Raw genomic sequence first — 18,738 nt, 5'->3', positions numbered from 1 at the left:
TTCTCAAACCAGCCAGGTGTTCACTGTGGGATAAACATTTACTAACAGACTTCAACAAGATCCCTGGGGCACAACATTAAAGGAGCCTGTTAGCCAGCTAAATGTTCTGAATGATACAGTCAGCAGGGGATGATGCATGCTGTTTAACCCATGTAGCCTAGGTTTGAGCTCCAAGTTTTAATTTGTGTCCCTAGAGGCATTGTTATAGCTAGTTAATTATAATACACCACCACTGGTTAGTCAGTTATCAAAAAATTAGAACAGACTACACACACACACACACAAAAAAAAACCCAGATGCAGATTCAATACTGATTTGTGTAAATGCTCTTTTAAAAAAAGCCACTGTGGCAAAGTTTAAGGAAAAGTGAAAACTTCTTTTGAGAGCAGTTAAAGGAACGAGAGCACAAAAACAAATACCACAGCTATACAGGAGATTGTGGGTTTTCCATTGGCTTTCCTGCTAGTTAGGCAGCAAGACCTTGGGCTTGCAGGAACAATCCAAATGACAGAAAGTGAAAGGCTGAGAAAACTCTCTGTGAGGTGAGAAGACCACCTGCTGTGATGGCCTCAGTACCATCCCCAATGTGACTGCAGCCAAACTGCACAGAGTTGCAGTAATTATGTCTCCCACTGGGGACATAATAATGCTCAGCTCTGTAATGAATGTAAGAAGAATGGACCTGCGGATCAGTCTTGTCCTGTCAAATGCACTGACATTTTCATAAGTGCCTGCTACATTTCTTTCTCTCAAAAGAAGTTCTCATCATACTACCCATGAGGGCTGTTGTTTTTAAACCAACCCGCAGCACCAACAATTCACAGATTTTGCATAGTGGTGGGATTACGAAAAGGTAAAAATTCATGCTTGCACAACAACATAGTGCATGTGGCACATAATCAGATGCAGCAAACGATCTGTTCTTTCCTTCTGACATCAGCAAGAGTAAAATGTAAAGATATTAACTGTCTGGAAAATGCTGCAGTGATGTCATACCGAATAAGACCTTTCAACGAGGTGTAATAACGCTAAGCTCAGCGGCATTATTATAACAAGTTTAGCCCACTGTGAACTGAAGAGAGGTAGCAGTACAATCGAAAAGAAAAGGCAGCCTAAGATACATTGAATAATGAGATCATTTGGGCTAGACAAGCTGGACCGATTTATAACGAGCTTATGGAAGTAAACGTGTCAAATTTAAGCAAGGTTGTAATTCTACACAAATTTTCACAGATTTTACAGTCGATTGGGTGCAAATTATGACTTTCCTAAATCAATTCAGATTTGAAGATTCTCTAAATTCTTATTCTAGGAGATAAGGCACACAAAACTCATAATAACAGTTGCAGTTAAAGCACTTCCTTTCCAGTGAGTTAATGGAGACAATGAATGCAAAGGGTTCAATCAGAGGCTAGATAAAAAATGGAATATGTTTTTGACAGAATATTTTGATTAAATAGCCTGAAGTGCAGCTTCTTTCCCAAATATGTAGCTGCCATCACCCCCAATCCCCCCTGTAATTCCCCAGTCCTTTACAGCTATTAAGAACTAAGGACCACTTAACTCCAAGGTTACTCTTTGCTGCTATATGGAATCTAGTACACTTTGTCACTGTATACAATATGCTTCTAACATGCTACTGTGTGCAATATAAATATATTTCAGGGTCTAATATATACATCTCAATATACATTTCAATAAAAAGCATTACACTTATGTGCAGTCTTGCATATATTTTTACATTGCACTCTTTTACTTATTTCTTCTTCTTCTTCTTTTTAAATTCTTCGTTGAAATTCCTTTCAGGAGTGTTGTGTTGAATGCATTGCTGTGTTAAATTCCTTGTTGCTGTCTGAGAGTTGCCACACTAAATTTCAGTGCATTGTATACAATGACAATAAAGTACCTAACTATAACTTCCCCTGCAAAGCTGGCTCTAGGATTCCTACATCCCTGTTTAACTGAGATCAAATGTGTGTGGAACAAAAAGACCAAATCACAAGACTCCTGCTATTACTCCTGCTTGCTCCTCATAACTTATCACAATCAATAATCTCATTTCGTGAAAAAAAATCACTAACTTAAGTAGTCTCATGTTTGGAATTCTAAAGCTAAAAATTGCATCAATTAACCTGAATTAAGTTACTGAATAAAGTGCCAATCCAATAAGTAATTACGAGCGGTCAGATGAATCACAAAGGACCAAGACATGCTTCCTCTCTTGATGGACTAAATGCTAATTAATGATTCAGAGTAAATTTCTCATTCCTGTGAACTCAGTGGGATAAAGAAAATAAAAATGGTCCCTGGCTGAGCAGCGTGACTTCTGGCTTTTAAAAGTCCCCAGGTTTCCTGACATCATATAAATAGCTTAACTAAACACATTCCTGAAAACTAAGTTACTAGATATTCATTTTACACTGAATACTCTAAAGTAAGGATGTGTTTGAAGCATTTACCCTCTGAAGGACTTTAGGATAATTGTGACAGATCTCATCACGCTTCATTCACAAAGACTAGTCTGATTAATAACTATTTTTAAGCCTTTTGAGTAGATTTTGAGATTATGCAGATAAGTTAAAAGGCATAAATCTATATTTAACTGTTAATGCTTAATATAGATTTAACTGCCATCATCAAAGGTTCAAACCGCAGATTACATGGGGAACAAAATCCAGGAACTGAGCTTCAGCAACATAAAAAAGAGAGAAAAGCATTGCCTGAGGGAGTACAAAACTATCTTTCTGAGACAATCCTTGATCCCAGTGTGCTACAGGTAAATGACAATAATTCTAGCTCTCTTCCTGTAACTGCCTGTAACAGGAGTGAGTGCTGTCCTTTCTTTCCAAATGCAGTGTGCAGAAGTGGCTGCAGAAGCTTCCAGAAGATTAGGCGAGTGGGCTGCTGTGATCAGGACTGTGAGACTACGGTGAATAGCTGGCATGAGGAGCAGCACTTAGGAAAGACATTGCTTGCAGCGTTGTCATGAAGACTTCAGAGGGCAGATGCTAGCAGGAGATAATTGATGGGGGCTCAAACAAGTATTTACATGCAGATAAATCTCGTGAAGTCTAGTCCTCATTAGTGGCAGCGATCCAGAGGCGATAAGCAGCACGCCTCAGTGCGGCCTAGAGAGATGGAGGGGAGGGAAACTGGAAATTGTCCAGAGTCACAGACGGCCTGTGGCCTTGGGCCACTACTAGCACACAGCCCAAGTTGTGGCAACTGTTGGCATGAACTGGGAAGCCACCTGCTGAATGATACCACAACAAAACTACTACCATGCTGAGTGTGATCAAAAACATGGTGCTGGGTGAGAACTAGTAGAAAAAAGTAAAAGCCAAGTCTAGACTCTCTTGTTAACAAATTGTGCTTACCGAAGTAAATCCATGAAAGACTTAAAGAAAAATGATGTCTCTCTCATTCTTTTTAAAGCAGGTGGTCATTAAGCACAAACATTTAGACTGCATTGTTGTTTTGTTCACAGCACAGCCACAAAAACTTGAACCTTTTTTTTTTTTTTTTACAACAATAGTTTTACAAATACAATAAATAAATAGAATACAAACAATATAATGGCAGCACATATTGATCATTAACATTTAACAAGCCTCATTTTTATGTCTTGTTTATTCCGCTGATCCCAGTGGCTGAGCTGCTGTCGTTTTCAAAACCCTGATAAATATGAATTTGCTTTCGCAAAATTTAAAGTGTTCACTGATGTCGCATTGTAAACTGCAGAGTACGGCTGGGCATGACGCCAGCAAAGACGCAGTTACTGTTAACAGGAGCGATAGGGGTGGAGGGGTGTAGAGGGAGCACACTCCATCTCTCAACCACCTCCTGGCAGGATGGATCAAACTCCAACTCAGTGTGTGCTGAGCTAAGCCTCTACAGGCTCTCCAAATTAGAAACAGTATCACTGGAGGTCAAGGACGTCCATCACATGCCAGCATTAAGCCCCTTTCACATGGATATTTATCTGTAGTCAGAAGATTCAGTGAAGTACATACATATAGTAATACTCACTAATGTTACTTCATTTGCATGTCATTTAGCTATTTAGTTAGTGTAGTAACTTTACTGCTAAAAAATATAAAGCACACCGCATGCAGTTCAGCAGCATTAAATCTGACCAAGAACAAGAACATTTCTGTGGATAAATTATAACAGACAGTTGATAAATATCAGTTCCCAAATGTTAGGCATTAGAAGTGCAGCTTGTGTGGGAGTGATGAACAGTAGTCAGCAGACCTGTGGGTGTACATACGTGAGCACTGAGGAATACAAATACAACACTACTTTAGAAGCTACTGTCTTCCACAAAGCTTCATAGAAACAGGGTTTTTCTTTTGCTTTTTTCTAACAGTGCTCCAGTCTATTCATGGCAGATCTCCAGAGGGCCCAGAACTCTTCAGTTCATAGCAAAGTTATCCTGTGTTATCCTGTGTGTATTTATGCCATTATTCCAATTGCAGAATGCAGTGTGTGTTTAGATCTGTTTCTATTGTGCATCCTAAGAGTACATCAATTCAAACTAGCCAACAGCGGATATCGAACATCCGATTTGTATCCAAAATGAAATCTGAGAGTCAATAAGCAGACATAGTGTAGGTTGGAGATAGCCCAGAGCTACATTTTATCTATGTGCACTGATATCACTGGAGTGAGTTATTAATTAATGTTTGCTGTCACAGGGGAGAAAAACTAAGCCTTCCTTACTACAAAACAACCTAAAAATATTCTGGATTACAGACATATATTTTTGTTTTAAAAAAAGGGAATTGGAATATATTTCATATGTAAGCATGCTCCTCGGAGACGAGCTATGAATTGGAAATGTGTAATCATGCAAATTTATTATTTCTATCTATTACTGTCAGATGGGCTCTCTAAGCAATATATGACTCACAAAGTCTACACAGCCACACAGGATACATGGAGTATGTTATATAAAACGCTGCCTCTGAAAAACACTCCTATCTTCCAGTCTAAATTCAACGATGCCAAATGGACTGTAGTATTGAAGAACATTGTGCAAGAACATCCATCCATCCATCCATCCATCCATCCATTGTCTATACCCGCTTATTCCTATTTAGGGTCACGGGGGTCTGCTGGAGCCTATCCCAGCGCACATAGGGCGAAAGGCAGGGGTACACTCTGGACAGGTCTGTGCAAAAACAATTTAAATAAATAAATAAATAAATAAATAAAACCGCTCAATCAATGTGTATTAATTAAATATCCTAGCTGTAGGTGTGTGTACTTTACAGAGGTAATATAATGAAATAATCAAAAATATTTAATGCAGGGCAAAAGCTTGAAATTATATCAGCTCAATATTTGAACCTGTTCTAACTAGCACAGAATGTAGGAGTAACAATATTGGATTAATGAGTGATAAGAGACAGGTATTTTGTTATGTTTACTGGCACTGAAATGATTGCACCGGCATTAAGTTGTCTGAAAAAATTTGGAATGATAATGGGACCCAAAAAAAAAGGAAAAAGAGAAAAGAAAAGAAAAATCCTTGCATGATCAATGTGAGGTCAAACCATTTTACACCAAATGTGTTTCTAATGTGATTTCAGTTCAGTCTTTATTAATTGTTCCTTGCGGAAAGCATACACTTGAATCCGCACAAGCTTCATAAACGCTTCAAGCAGTAACGGAATGATACATACTTTAAAAAAAAGTTAAAGTCAATATTGCAGGTTGATGAGATTGGACATCTATAATCAGTACAAAGCCTTACTTTTGTAATCACACACTCCACAAAATGATTTTCTCTAAAAAAAATTTCGATAAAAGAATTCAGACTATAATTGTGTAATAATGGGTTTGTAGGGAAGGAGCCCAGTCATGCCTTGTAGGGACATTTTATTATAGATGCCAGCCTGAGAAACACACAATGGCTTAAGTAATGTTTTTAGAAAGAGTTTGGATCCTGCAGCAAGCTTTTATATATAAAGATTTATAATGAACTATACTTTCAAAAAGCGGTAGGGACAAAACTGGCACATCAGAATTACATTGATGAATGATCACGGAGATGAAAAGCGGAGCTGTTGAGATGCGGTGCACGGGCAGCGCCAGTGTGAGAACAGGCTTATTCCATCATCTCACTGTATACCATTTGTATCGATTGCTGTTTAATATTTTAATGCTGTTGTACTGCATGTGGCTGGAAATGCATTATTTCTGTTTTGATCCTCATGTCTGTCCTCCTGTTCCCACCTGCATGACTGTTAAAAAGCAGCTGCTCATGACACTTTGTTCAGATGCCCTCATCAGCACCACATTTTGTTCCATCAAAAAAAAATTTAATATTTGAATCCTGGAGTTTCAAATGGTGAATCAGGTATTTGAGAGCAGCGCTCTGTGTTATCAAGTCATTAATAAAGTGTTTTGCCTTCCCTTCTAACCACTGAGTGTAGGGTGGAGTCAGAGGGTCTCTCTACACCTCCCTAATGGCATTTCATCTTCAGTGTGTGTTGGCAACAAGTCACTCCTTTCCCCCTTCAAAACTTTGAAAACTTTAAACACTCCCCTTTTGGAAAGCTCTCAATGGGGCCCTTGTCCAAGGCATACCACTCCACTGTGACTGAGGAAGGCCTAAAAGTGTATATATTTACTTTAAAACATCAAATGTTTAACAACGCTGATTTACACAAGAGCGCTAGTGTGTTTCTTTCATCCCTTTAAGTAGATCTTTCTCCAGGACAGTGAGAAGCATGAAGACACATATAACTGGACTATCTAGTGTGATGGAAATCATTGTAACCATTGTACTGAAGAAATACATGTGTTTTTAAAATCTGGCATAATTTCAGGCTTATATAATTTTGCCTAATCACCGAACAGAAAAGCTGTAGCCATGGAGCATGGTGCTACAATGCTGAGCCGGAAGTGGACTATAAACAAAATAAGGTGTAAGCAGAAAGCCAGCATGGAATAAAAATTAGGGGAAGTTGAAAGAAAGGAAAAATATATCTTGAGTTTAGTGTTTGCTTGACTGTAAGTAAGCCAAAGGCAAAGTCACCTTTCTATAGAGATGTAGTCCAGCACAAAATTCTGATTATTACTTTCCTCAAGTGGAATTAAAGGAAGTCATTTCACAAGAAAACATACCGCCTTAAGCAAAATCTCATATACTGACTGACGTAGGACAAGAATGAGGTCACACCTTATCATTGTCGAGCAGATGCACTGGTTCACCTTGCAAAAATCTTACTGCGTCAGAGAATTACACCTTACAGCTTGTACTGTGCCGGAAATCTAGCAAAGCAGACATTTTCATATGAACCATACTGCACAATAAGTATGAAAGGTGATCTGGAAATAATTAAATACTACACAAAAATTTTAAACAGTACTGCCCAAAGCATCATTGCCATCATTATTAATTGTAAATGATTAAGTCCATTCAGATCCATTAAAATGACCTCATATAAATCCTTATCCTTATAAATCCTATAAATAAGCATCTAATGGACGTTCCTGTAGCTGAGCCGAGCTCGTTTGTAAAATATTCCAGAGCGCATGATGGGATTTGCATTGTAGTTGATGAGGTGGTAGCCTGTATTTAGTGCATCATTTGGAAATGGGTATTAATCACTGTCACACTGAGGTCTGTCTGGGTCTGCATTTGAGACAGATCTTTGTGCCCCTGCAGAGAGCTACTTATCACTATAGAAACTGCTGCCGATCGTGCTAACAAGGACTGAGCTGGATGCCACACATGGGAAAAACAGGGCTGTGTTGAAATGCTGAAGGAGAAGCAGCATCAGTCCACAATATTCACACAGGACGAAGGATTGCGTGGTACTGCATCATAAGCTACTCTGCAGGTCTATGAAGTTGAAGCCATATATCATAAAACTCCTGACAGCCACATCACCTGGTCACAGCTTCTTACATTAGTCGCATTAGAGTGACCATGGTGATGCACTAAAAATCCGCTCAGACTTTGCATGACCTTTTCAGTCCACTTGGGAGAATTTTTTAGATTCTCAGGGCATGCAAATAGTATTACAAAAGAATGGAGCACCAAGGGTCTGAAAGAAATGTTTAATTTATTCTGAGAGGAAAAGGTAATGGTTAAATCTCAGTGTGCAGGCACATGGGAAGTGACTCTAGCTGATTCACCCTCACTCTGACAAGACCAGGATTTTGCCTGTAGTCAGCTCGCTGTATTTGACATGACTCTATGCAAAGTGCTATTAATATCTCATTTCACAGCAGAGCAGTTTACATGATCTGGCACTTTTATAAAGAAATCACTGCCCTGCAGTTTTTGAGTAGGAGTTAGGATTATTTAGTGCTTTTCAAATTTCCATCAAAAATCAATATCACTGTTCCTGCATGCTGCCACATTAGAAAAGAAGGGATATTAAAAGGAAGCATAAACTTGCCTCATTAATCTCTCATAATAAAAGCAACAGCGTGTAGGATTATTTTGGTTACATCCAAAAAAAAATCCTTTTTAATATGACAGTCTCAAGATGCTGTGAGAATGCCAACAAGCCTATAAGAGGAATCATGTGTGTGCTACTGTATGTAGGGGAGTCTGATCAGAATTAGCAGGACATCTGTATGTATTTCTCATATATCAGGTCAGAGATGGCAAAAATCACCTTTACTTCAGGCACAAAAGAGGTTTGAGCTTACAGTGTCTGGCAGGAGCTTCAGCCAAACAGGGGAGTGAGAAAGCAGAAGAGAAAAAAAGGGAAAATAACTGCTGGTGTTTTAGATTTTCTCTTTCTCTCTTTTCTCTTCAAGCCCTCTGCTCATCCACCTTGTATCTGTTGATATTCTGATGGTGGTTTGAGCTGGTGTGGAAATCCAGTCTCCAAACTTGCCAAACTTTTTACAGGCTCAAATATAAAATGCGCAGAACAGAAAGTGTCTATTTGAACAACCTTGTATTATCATCTCTGGGGTTGGGGGTTTGATTCCCACCTCCACCCTGTATGTGGAGTTTATATGGTCTCCATGTGCTTCAGAGACTTCCTCTGGGTGCTCTGGTTTCCTCCCCAAAGACATGCATTGTAGGCTAACTGACATCTCTAAATTGTGTGTACTATGCGAATTGTGTGTAGCTGTGCTGTGTGATGGGTCTAGGTGTCTATCTGTACTCTATGTCCCCTAGGTGTGTACAACCCTGTGTAGGATAAGTGGTACAAATTATGAATGGCTCGACGGGTGAATAATTAGCAGAGGTAAAGCATTTACATTCAGCCTGCAGTCCAGCACACCTTGACATTAGCCAATCTACTATTTTACCTTCAACCAGATCTTATATTTTATCAAGCTTTCTAAAAGTATGTAACCATATTATTCTGTAGAATATGTGCTGTTTATGGTGCACAAAATGAGCTCAGTTACACTGCAGCAGGGCTGCAATCAGTCACAGTGAAAGATAATTGACTGACATCAGCTAAAAGGCAAGCTCATGTTTGTTTGTTTGTTTAATTTGGTAGGTATCGACTAGGGCATTCACATCGACGTGCACAATATAGTTATTTTATTCTCATGACGCATCTGTAATACTGTTCATTCGTGAGCTGCAAACACTTGGACCATGTTTCAAACTGCATATTACAAACTAAATAGTATGTTGTTTGCCATCTACTCATTTTGGTATAAAAAATTCTCTTAAATTCTAAATGTGTGCAGCTGAGAAATTCATGTGCACAGTGAAGGAAGAGCAAAGCACATTGTTATGAAATTATGTTCTCCAATTAACTCACAATAATATTTTTCTGCCAGAGAGGACAAATTTCCAAAATGATACATTGTGAAGCTTTAATTGACTTTTAATGTATTTTTTAAAATTATTTTAAGAATTTGATTGTGTATTAAAGCAAAGGACCAAATATAGACTAGGACTAGATGTTCCAAAAGTTCCTATTATGTAAGTAAAGTGAAATCACTAGCAATCAGTAATATTTTAGCTTCAACATACAGGGTTTACTATAAGCTTTAAGTCTAATATATAACAAATGTTTTGCTTTTTTCTAATATATCTAATTATAGATATCTAATTCAAAATGATTGACACCACAATTAATATTTATTGAAGACTGACATACTTGGAGAGATAATAACACTGCTCCTGATCCTGTGATGTTTAACAAGAATGTAAACACTTCAGGACATTTGAATGCTCATTCATAGCCTTGGGTTCTTGCGTGTGGACTTCACTCTTCAATTCAGATCACATTTTTCCAGGAGGAAAATGTTTTCACATGATTATATTTTGGTGAAAGGTTCCAAAGTGAGAAGATGACCAGGCTTTTCACCATAATGTTCTGGCTTTCGTAGAATGGCATGATGACCATCATTGTGAATTGCCCCTGGACCACTGGGTGCTTGCCAATGGAGTTTTGGGTTTCATCTGGTCATCTCACTTGTAGTTCCCCTGGCCCTTGGCTGAAGTTCCTGGAATGCATCTCATAGTTTTTTCTCAGTAAGAGGATATATCATAAAATCCATTAATCCATCAAAAAAAATAAAAATTTTTGGTCGATTTCTGACCAAAAAAATAAATATCCTTTAAGTGAAAATCATGGCAGTGTGGCAAAGAAAGGGCATGTGTAAAGATATTTTAGCTCTCAACCTGTGAATATACATACTGTTATTTTTTTGTTGTTGTTATTGTCCATTTCCTTCATTCACCATCATTTTTCTACTTTGGAAAGCTGACACATTTGTTCCATTCCTAATGAGATATTGAGTGTTCCAGAGAGAAACTATAGCAGTCTAAGTCAATATTCAATTTACACATAAGAAGAGAAAAAACTACCCATGGCATGCATGATTTTCTTAGCATGCTTACTTCCCACCTTGTGGAAATGCTTAAGGGGGGGGCAACCCTCAGTCTCTTCTAGTCAGGAGGCACAGTAAAGCTGCTTAAACCTGGCAGTATTAAATCACTGGAATAAGGACAATGTTCCCACCGTGTGCCACAAAAGCTGTAACACCCATCTCCCATAGTAGAGTAGAGCCGCCCATTGCGCTGAATGGGTTTCCTTTCTCTAGCTTTTGGGGGCTTCACCATCAACACTATCAATGGGAATAGTGTCCCTCCCCCACAATGGCCAAATCGACTGTGGGAGTATTTTGGTCTCTACGCCTTTTCCCATCTCCTTATTGAATCCTCCTTGCAATGAACCGAAAACAATATTGGGGAAAAGATGCATACCATCACGTCATCCTTCCTTTATAAGCTCAGACCATGAATCCGGCTTTACAAAAAAAAACAAAAAAAAAAAAACAAACAGAAGATCACGCTTTCCGAATGGAATTATAAACAGAGAAGCACATTCTCCTCCTCTTAATCCAGGAAGATATTCTGTGTCAATAGTTCAATGTTTTATTTGAACATTACTATACCGCAAAGAGTGTTATGATCTACAGAAAGTTGCATAATGCATAGCATAACATGTTTCACATGTAGCGCCTAGGTACAATATATTTCAACAAAATGGGTCAAGAAGTATTGCGAATCATTCAGCAACACAAAATACTGACAGAATTCAATTATGCATACTGACAGTGATATGTATCAAGTGCTTGGAATGATTTAAGCACATTATGCAAATGAAACATTAAGTTCTCTCATTGGAGAAAAAACCCAAGTATCTAAGGGTGCTTTAAAAGGTGAAATGAATTCAAAGAGAAATTACACACATTTTCGTTTCCTTAGTAGCCAAGATATGATCAGTGCTTAATTGTTGTTTCATTGAAATTGTTTTATTCATGCCATATGACTGCACCAGAGTTCATTAAAAATACACTTTCTTCTGCTATACATCATTCAAAAAAAAAAAAAAACACAACAACCTTTGCTACAGCTAGTGTATGACTAATTTTTGCAGGTACACACTATATAGAAGTGTGAAAATGCCACGCTTCAAGGTGCTTTATTTAAACCCAACCCACAAAGTGAGCATCTTGATAGCTATACATCCATGGCAAAAATGAATGACAGTTACACATAAAAGAAGATTTCAGGCTTTAATTCATTCTATTTTTTTACTAGTTTACTAGAAAAACACCAAGAATACGATGACACTCGAGACAAATAGAGCCTCTTCAATTGCAATAATAATAATAAAGTGTTATTAAGGCGGTAAACAGCCATCAGCTCAGTAATATCATAGATCACATTTCAGTGCCTGAGGAGAGCACGGTCGTCTATCTGTGCTTCACACAGCCACACACTCATAAACAATATGCAGCCTTGGCTCAACGAGGCTGAATGGGCTCAGACAATAATTTGATCTCCTCCAATCTTGTTATTTTTAGTGTACAGCTAGATTTTTTCCCAATCAAGGCCCTCAACCGTTTGGCAAACATTCAATTCCCCCCACTCTGCCACTCCATTCCCAGCTGCAGAACAAAGCCAAACAAAAGACATCGTGGCATTCAATTCTCTTGAAAATCAGCCAAAGGCACAGCTCTTCCATCTTTTCTAGCCTTGATGGAAGACGGAATAATGATAGGGATTCATTAAATTCCCAACAAACTGGAGGACAACCCTGGAGCTTCGGCGCATCTATTATCACTGGAATTCACTACGAAAACGGTTCCCTAAAAGGGTCAGGAAAACGTCATGGATTTTTTTTGCTGTTTGCTGAAGAAACAACACGAACGTCAGCGTCTTTACTGAAGCATTGCGATGCTCAAACTGAACGCTTTCCAAAGTTTTCAAAACACTGTAAATCTCCACAGACCTTCTTATTAGTTAGTTATTGTGAATGATGGCCTTTCTAAAATCTATTAAGTGAAAATAAATCAAAGATGACATGGCTTCTGCTTTTTCATTCTGGAGAAATGTCATGTCTATGGTCACACTTTCTTTCTCTCTCTCTCTCTCTCTCTCACACACACACACAGCATGTTCACCATTCTAATAACATTTTTCTTATTTACTCTGTAAAAATAATGACATTCTTAATTTATTACTAGCCTGTTTATGTTGATGGAACACATTAGGGCCTAAAGTGCCAAGGGCACCAATCAAAGAGACACCAAGCCAAAGGTAAAGCAGTCTGGAAAAAGTGCAAACATGCACTAGCCTGGACACAGTGTTTTATTGTCTTTTATATTACACTGCCCCAGGTTGTGAGGAAACAAACAACCAATGAATTATAAGCTCTCTGGGACTGAATGGCACAACACCAAATGCACTTGAATGATAACAGCTTGCGAGAGATGACATGGTGTTTGACAGTTTGTGATTATTAAAACAGAATGATTTGTTTCTTCTCTAAACATCATAAGCTTGTAAAAATAAAAAGAGAGCAGAGAGTTTGAGGTGCTCTCAAACGCAATCTCTCAAATTCACTATAAATATCAAAGAGCAAGGCGTGCGTGCAAATGGCATGCCAGGTCATTATCTATGACATTTGAACATATTCAAATACTTAACAATGTGAAGACAAAATGTTATAACTATGATATGACAAAAAAGCCACTGTTACAGAAAGACTGTAAAAAAGGGAGGGTCTGTGAATTTCTAACATGTGATGACACGACTTTTCAAAATTAATGCCAGGTAATTGTCCTTAGACTAATCCTCAATTTTTATGTTTTATGTTTTCCTGAAGAAGGAAGAAACCCTGCCTGTCTGTCTGTACATGACTGATTGTACCGTGTCACAGAGTTGCTGTTCTTAAAAGTTAGCTGAGTCCAGGGTTAGTGTCAGTCAGATCAAGTTCCTCTCCATTAAACTTTTATTCCTATTGTCCTCGCTCGATTGATGTCTTGACGTCGGAAATAATTCATATGGCACCTTTTAAATATGCATCTAATGAAACTTTGATGAGGGTCACTGAGTCTTTACTTCACAAGATTGTATTAATGAGTTGAAATTATTTAGGCTGATATTAAGTGAGACTTAGAGACAGCTTTTCACTTTCTACGACTCTTTCTATGGATGCGTCCAGACTGTACTAGCTGTCCTGAGAAAGCTGTGAGCTGCATCGTGATCGCTTTGAGGCGTCCTGGGCTTGAGTGTTTCAAAGCTCTCATAAGTTCATTAGGGATGAAACCCCTGTTTTACATCTGAAAAAGACGCCCCAGGAACCAAGGACACGCCTTAATCAAATGGCACAAGCATATGGACTGTATGAATATTAATAGTTTTGTCAAGCAGATTTGTTTATGTAAGCTTTAGTGAACTTACTAGACAAATAAAGACACACATGCACACAGCAGATCCAGAGGCAGGCTGAGGAAAATCTACAGTCAGGTGGGTGTGCATCCGAAAAATGAGTCATAGCACGAACGCAACTTCCTCAGTGGTTATTAGTTGCATTTGTTTAATAGTAACAACATGGTACAATGAATCAAAGCTATCAGGAAAAAGAAGTAATAGAAAACAGTCCTAATTGCTAAATCTTGCTTGCATACTCTGCCATGAGAGTTTTGAAACACATGATGAGTGCGTCTCCAAGTAGCAGCACCGTAACCAGAGGAATACGGAGACTGAATCAATCAGTGAGAGGTTGTTGCCACACCATTCATTAAGTTGCGCAGTGAATGAGACTGCATAAATATTGATAGAAACATGTGAAGTGTAAATTAGCACTCAGGTTTACATACTATAATTTGTACATCAGCAGATTTTAATATCTCATTTGCACTTCAGTGAAAGACGTGTGGCGGTTTCAATATGCGAGGATCAAAAAGATGTTATTTTAAAGCGATCTACCTAAAAAAAACAGCTCTGGAGAGCAAGCAGGTCACATCATAGTTATATGTAGACATGCGTGTTCTAAATGAAATCATTTAGAGTGCCATATTGACTAGGACGGTCTTTGTAATAAAGCGATATATTGCAGCATCTTCATCTCCTGATGCATGTTTATAGGGTTTCTGCATAATGAGAGCCCATGTGTTTCTCTCTGACCATGGATGCTCATCACTTCCAGGCTTGAAAGTGTACACAGGTCAATAGAACCACCCAACAGTGCCCCCTGCTGTTCCTTACTATCCCAAGCTGTACTGGAGTCATTGTAGTGGCTTTGTTTTTTGGCCCAAGGTGCACTATTACAATCAAGTAGTTTGCAAACTTCATGTGCTCAGCAGAAAACCATTCAAAAATCATTCAAGCACAAAAAACAGATGATCATCTGATGTGGATTTGATGCTTCAAAATAGAAAGTGAATGATGCCATTGACATCTGCAACACAATTTAGACCAAACATCTTGATCAGATTTGAATATTTGAGGATGTAAACAGCTGGTCATCAGGTTTGCAATATTAGTCAAGCTATAAAAATATGTACATGGTGCAGGTCAGATGTTCTTGGGGTTTTTTTCTCCCTTAAACAAAGGTTCAATTGGTCTCAGTCTTCGAGTTGTACAAATGGTATCCTGTCTGGCTGGAAGAGGAGGAAAAAAACGTACAGTCCTTTTTTTTCTGTGCCTTTCTTTCAGGAAAGAACTTGATTATTAATTCTACTTCAAAATGCAATGAATAGCGAAACACATGTCTGAGAAAGAAAGATGACATGACAAACCTAATAGCAGCTGCTAGAAAATAATAAAATGCCATAAGACAGTCTGGATCCTATCAGAATGATGCTGTTCAGGCAAAGGTTTATTCTCACTTTAAAATATACAAGGATCATTACATAAACATATGAGGATATTTCTTCTTTCTTTCTTTTTTTTCCCTAGTACTGTACTTGTTTTTTCTTCTTCTTTTCTTCCTGATCTGTCTGCTTCGGTCAGAAGTCTTGTTGTGTCTGCTTTCCTGAGACTATTCAGTGTGCAGTCTACTGCAGGTCCACTCGAATCTTCTCCATCTCACTGTTATATCTTCTCATCTCTTCTCGTGTCTCGCGCTGTGTTATTGTTATCACTGTGGGGTTAAGAAGCTCATATTTACCAGGCTCTTGAGCGTCGAGTTATTTGATAGAAATCCACCTGCGTCTGCGCTATTAATAGCACAATGGCATAAAATAATAAGTCTGTTAGCTATCTAACCAGCAGGTTTGATGGACTGCAGGAAAACCTGGTAGTTAATAACACAATAACACACGTGCGCGATGTTTCAAAATAACAGGAGGTCCACTTCTGCTGACTGTCCAGCTCATTTCTCTCTAACAGGAAACATTTTCTTTTCTCTCCATTGACTGTAAACTAATCAAGGTGATAAATAAGGCTGATCATTTCCTCGGGAAAAGCTATGCCTAGTGATTAAGCAAAACAGCATTTGGAAACGTGAGTGCAAAAGGGGGGAAAAAGCAAACCCCAAAACCTCCTCTGATCTCAGGACGAAACGTGAGAGGCAAGTAAATCTGTAACGGGATAAAAGAAACGCTGTCTGCATTCGCCCTTTCCTTTCTCACATTGTTGAAGAAGACTAATTACTTTAGCAGGGGAGTAGAATGAGGAGTAAATACGGTTTTGCAATGAAAGAGTAAGAAAACTGTGATCAAGAGGAGGATCGTGGAAGAAACTTTAATAATTGATGGCAGCGCTCTATAAACAACAGCATTACAGCCCCATCCAAGCCATGTGCGAGGGAGAAAGTCCACAGATTAATAGCCTGGTAGACAATGCTGTCTTTATTTATTTATTTTTCTTTTCAGTTCAATCTATTCGTGCTCTTTGAAGAATGCATAGCTTTATCTGTTTCAACTATTCACTATGGATGCAATATGATTGAAGAAGTTGCACAAAGCAGCTGCTCCAGATAAGTTTCCCAGACACTTCAACTACAAAGTAGTGTGAATAATAATAATAATTATTATTTGTTGTTTTACCTTTTTTGACTGTCCTTCAGCAGGGTGTAAAGTCTCAGCATAAATGGCGCTGTCCGTCCTGTAGATGGTGAACAGTGTATCCCTTTGCTGTGAGCGAGTCTCACCGATATACCTGCAGCTGCTTTACTGCGCTGTGTGGGCTCGTGAGCGCAGGCTACTATAAGAGCAGTTCAAATTCAAACCGAAAGGGGGACAGCCGAGTATGCGTAACATTATATCGCATATTTATCGTCGGAACCCAATGACAAGATGCTCTATGCGTTGTGAAATGTCCAGAACGTACATCTGAATGGTCGCATGTCATCAAACAGAAACGTTTGCGTCAGTAAAAAGTATTTCGTTAGATCATCCCCCCTACGCATGCCAGATAGTTTGCTCCTATAAATCTATGAGTTTCCATGGCAATTGATTAACTGTTTGGGGTGTGCGAGCTCAGAGCTTTTTAAATAGTTTTATGTTCATGACTAATTAAGGACTACATTTGGGTTTGTGTAAATACATAAATAAATGTAAATAAAAAGTCTCTGAACATGTTTTTAGAAGAAATGAGCTGAGACTTGCTTGAGTGATTTAATCGTCTGTTTGAGTTTGTAGAGCTTAATAAACCACACAATTTTGCACACAAGCATTTTTTACTGTCCTTGATTGATATAGGTCAATATTTACTATAGCTAAGTATTGCTAAACTTAACCCTATTCTTAACCTCAATATCCAAAGAGAAAAGTCTGAGAATTAAAAAATATATATATATATGTAAATATATATATATATATATATATATATATATATATATATATATATATATATATATATATATATAAAAAAAAAGCTGTCAGATAACCCTATGTTCAAGATCTGGTTCACACCAAGATATAAAACATACCCAGAAAATCAACAATCCGTCAAACCTGTAGTCAGTGAGAAAACTACATTTCCACGTATCCTACGCCCTCTCCAGAGTTCTTCGAGGAAAGCAAAATGCGCATGCGCAGCCAGACGTGGCAGCGGCATCATGGCTTCTTGGACCAGAAACGGGAGACGCAGGAGAGAGGTTGAAATGTATATATTCCTGTGTATGGTGAGTAATATAAAGCTGTCTGTCGGGTTTAGATATTTTTGCAAGGATTGTGTGGCGTATCGGTTCATGTTTTATTTTACTCGCGGCATTTATATGGGATTGGTGTTTGAGGCTGCAGCTGAAGTTGAAAGGTGGAGAGAGCATTAGAGGCTGAACTTGAGACCTACAATCAATCTGACCGCTGGATCTTTCACACAGTCACTGCGTGGCTAATGCGTATGCACTGATCTATGGACATGTTTACTGCATGCGTTGGAAGCTTGCAGATCGCCACTGAGACCGGTGTGCACTCGTGAAAATAGAGAACACATTGCGGCTACAGCGTTGCAATACCGATCAAACGCTGCAGTTTACAGTGTGGCCGCATTTTTCCTTCGTGCACTGCGTGTGGTAGTATCAGGGAAATAGCCTGTTGATTTAGCTCTCCCTCTTAGCTAGGCCACTCACACGGACAGTCACAGTATTGGCCACAGGGACGCGGTCATGTGACAGTGATAACTAATACATCACGACGCCATGCATTTCGTTGCTTTACGTTTCTCTGTAGTCTTTACCTTACTTCGAAATCAGCTGCCAGAGTGAAGGAAAAATCTGTCACCTTTCAGACTGAATGCTCTCATAATAAAGAGTATACCACATCAGTATGACATCTGTGTTTACAAATCTAATGAGTAGATATGGAGGAATCAAAATGATGATTGACCTTATAATAATGAGAACTGCATGGCCACGTCATTCTGCCCCTAATTCCCCAGGCGATTTCCTTTCTTACATCCTGTTTTGTAGCAGCCATTGCAAACAAAGGTGCTACCTTAGGGCAGAGGGAAAGAAGGAGTGAGCTCAGGCAAGAGCTGGGTTGTGTACTCTAGT

The 18,738-nt window shown here is 38.6% G+C and overlaps 2 protein-coding genes across 6 annotated transcripts in view; one reads left to right on the top strand and one right to left on the bottom strand.

The window, feature by feature from the left end:
- Positions 1 to 16,979, bottom strand: part of sema5ba (sema domain, seven thrombospondin repeats (type 1 and type 1-like), transmembrane domain (TM) and short cytoplasmic domain, (semaphorin) 5Ba) — a 90,751-nt gene extending 73,772 nt beyond the window's left edge. For 2 of the 5 annotated variants that reach the window (XM_058391790.1, XM_058391794.1), the window contains exon 1: positions 16,790 to 16,970. The gene's annotated coding sequence lies outside the window, so the exon portion shown is untranslated. Of the gene's footprint in view, positions 1 to 16,789 lie in introns of all 5 variants that reach the window. The other 3 variants (XM_058391793.1, XM_058391795.1, XM_058391791.1) reach the window with 3 other exon arrangements.
- Positions 16,980 to 17,721: 742 nt separating this feature from the next.
- pdia5 (protein disulfide isomerase family A, member 5) overlaps positions 17,722 to 18,738 on the top strand; it is a 47,963-nt gene continuing 46,946 nt past the window's right edge. Inside the window, exon 1 of the mRNA XM_058392739.1 lies at positions 17,722 to 17,868. Coding sequence (XP_058248722.1) covers positions 17,803 to 17,868 — 66 coding nt within the window. The 5' untranslated portion in view covers positions 17,722 to 17,802. The remainder of the gene's footprint in view (positions 17,869 to 18,738) is intronic.

Source organism: Hemibagrus wyckioides, linkage group LG06, assembly GCF_019097595.1.
Source record: "Hemibagrus wyckioides isolate EC202008001 linkage group LG06, SWU_Hwy_1.0, whole genome shotgun sequence".
In the NCBI taxonomy this organism is placed as follows: Eukaryota; Metazoa; Chordata; class Actinopteri; order Siluriformes; family Bagridae; genus Hemibagrus; species Hemibagrus wyckioides.
Note: the sequence above shows the minus strand (reverse complement) of the source record. Positions and strands in the feature narration are given on the sequence as shown.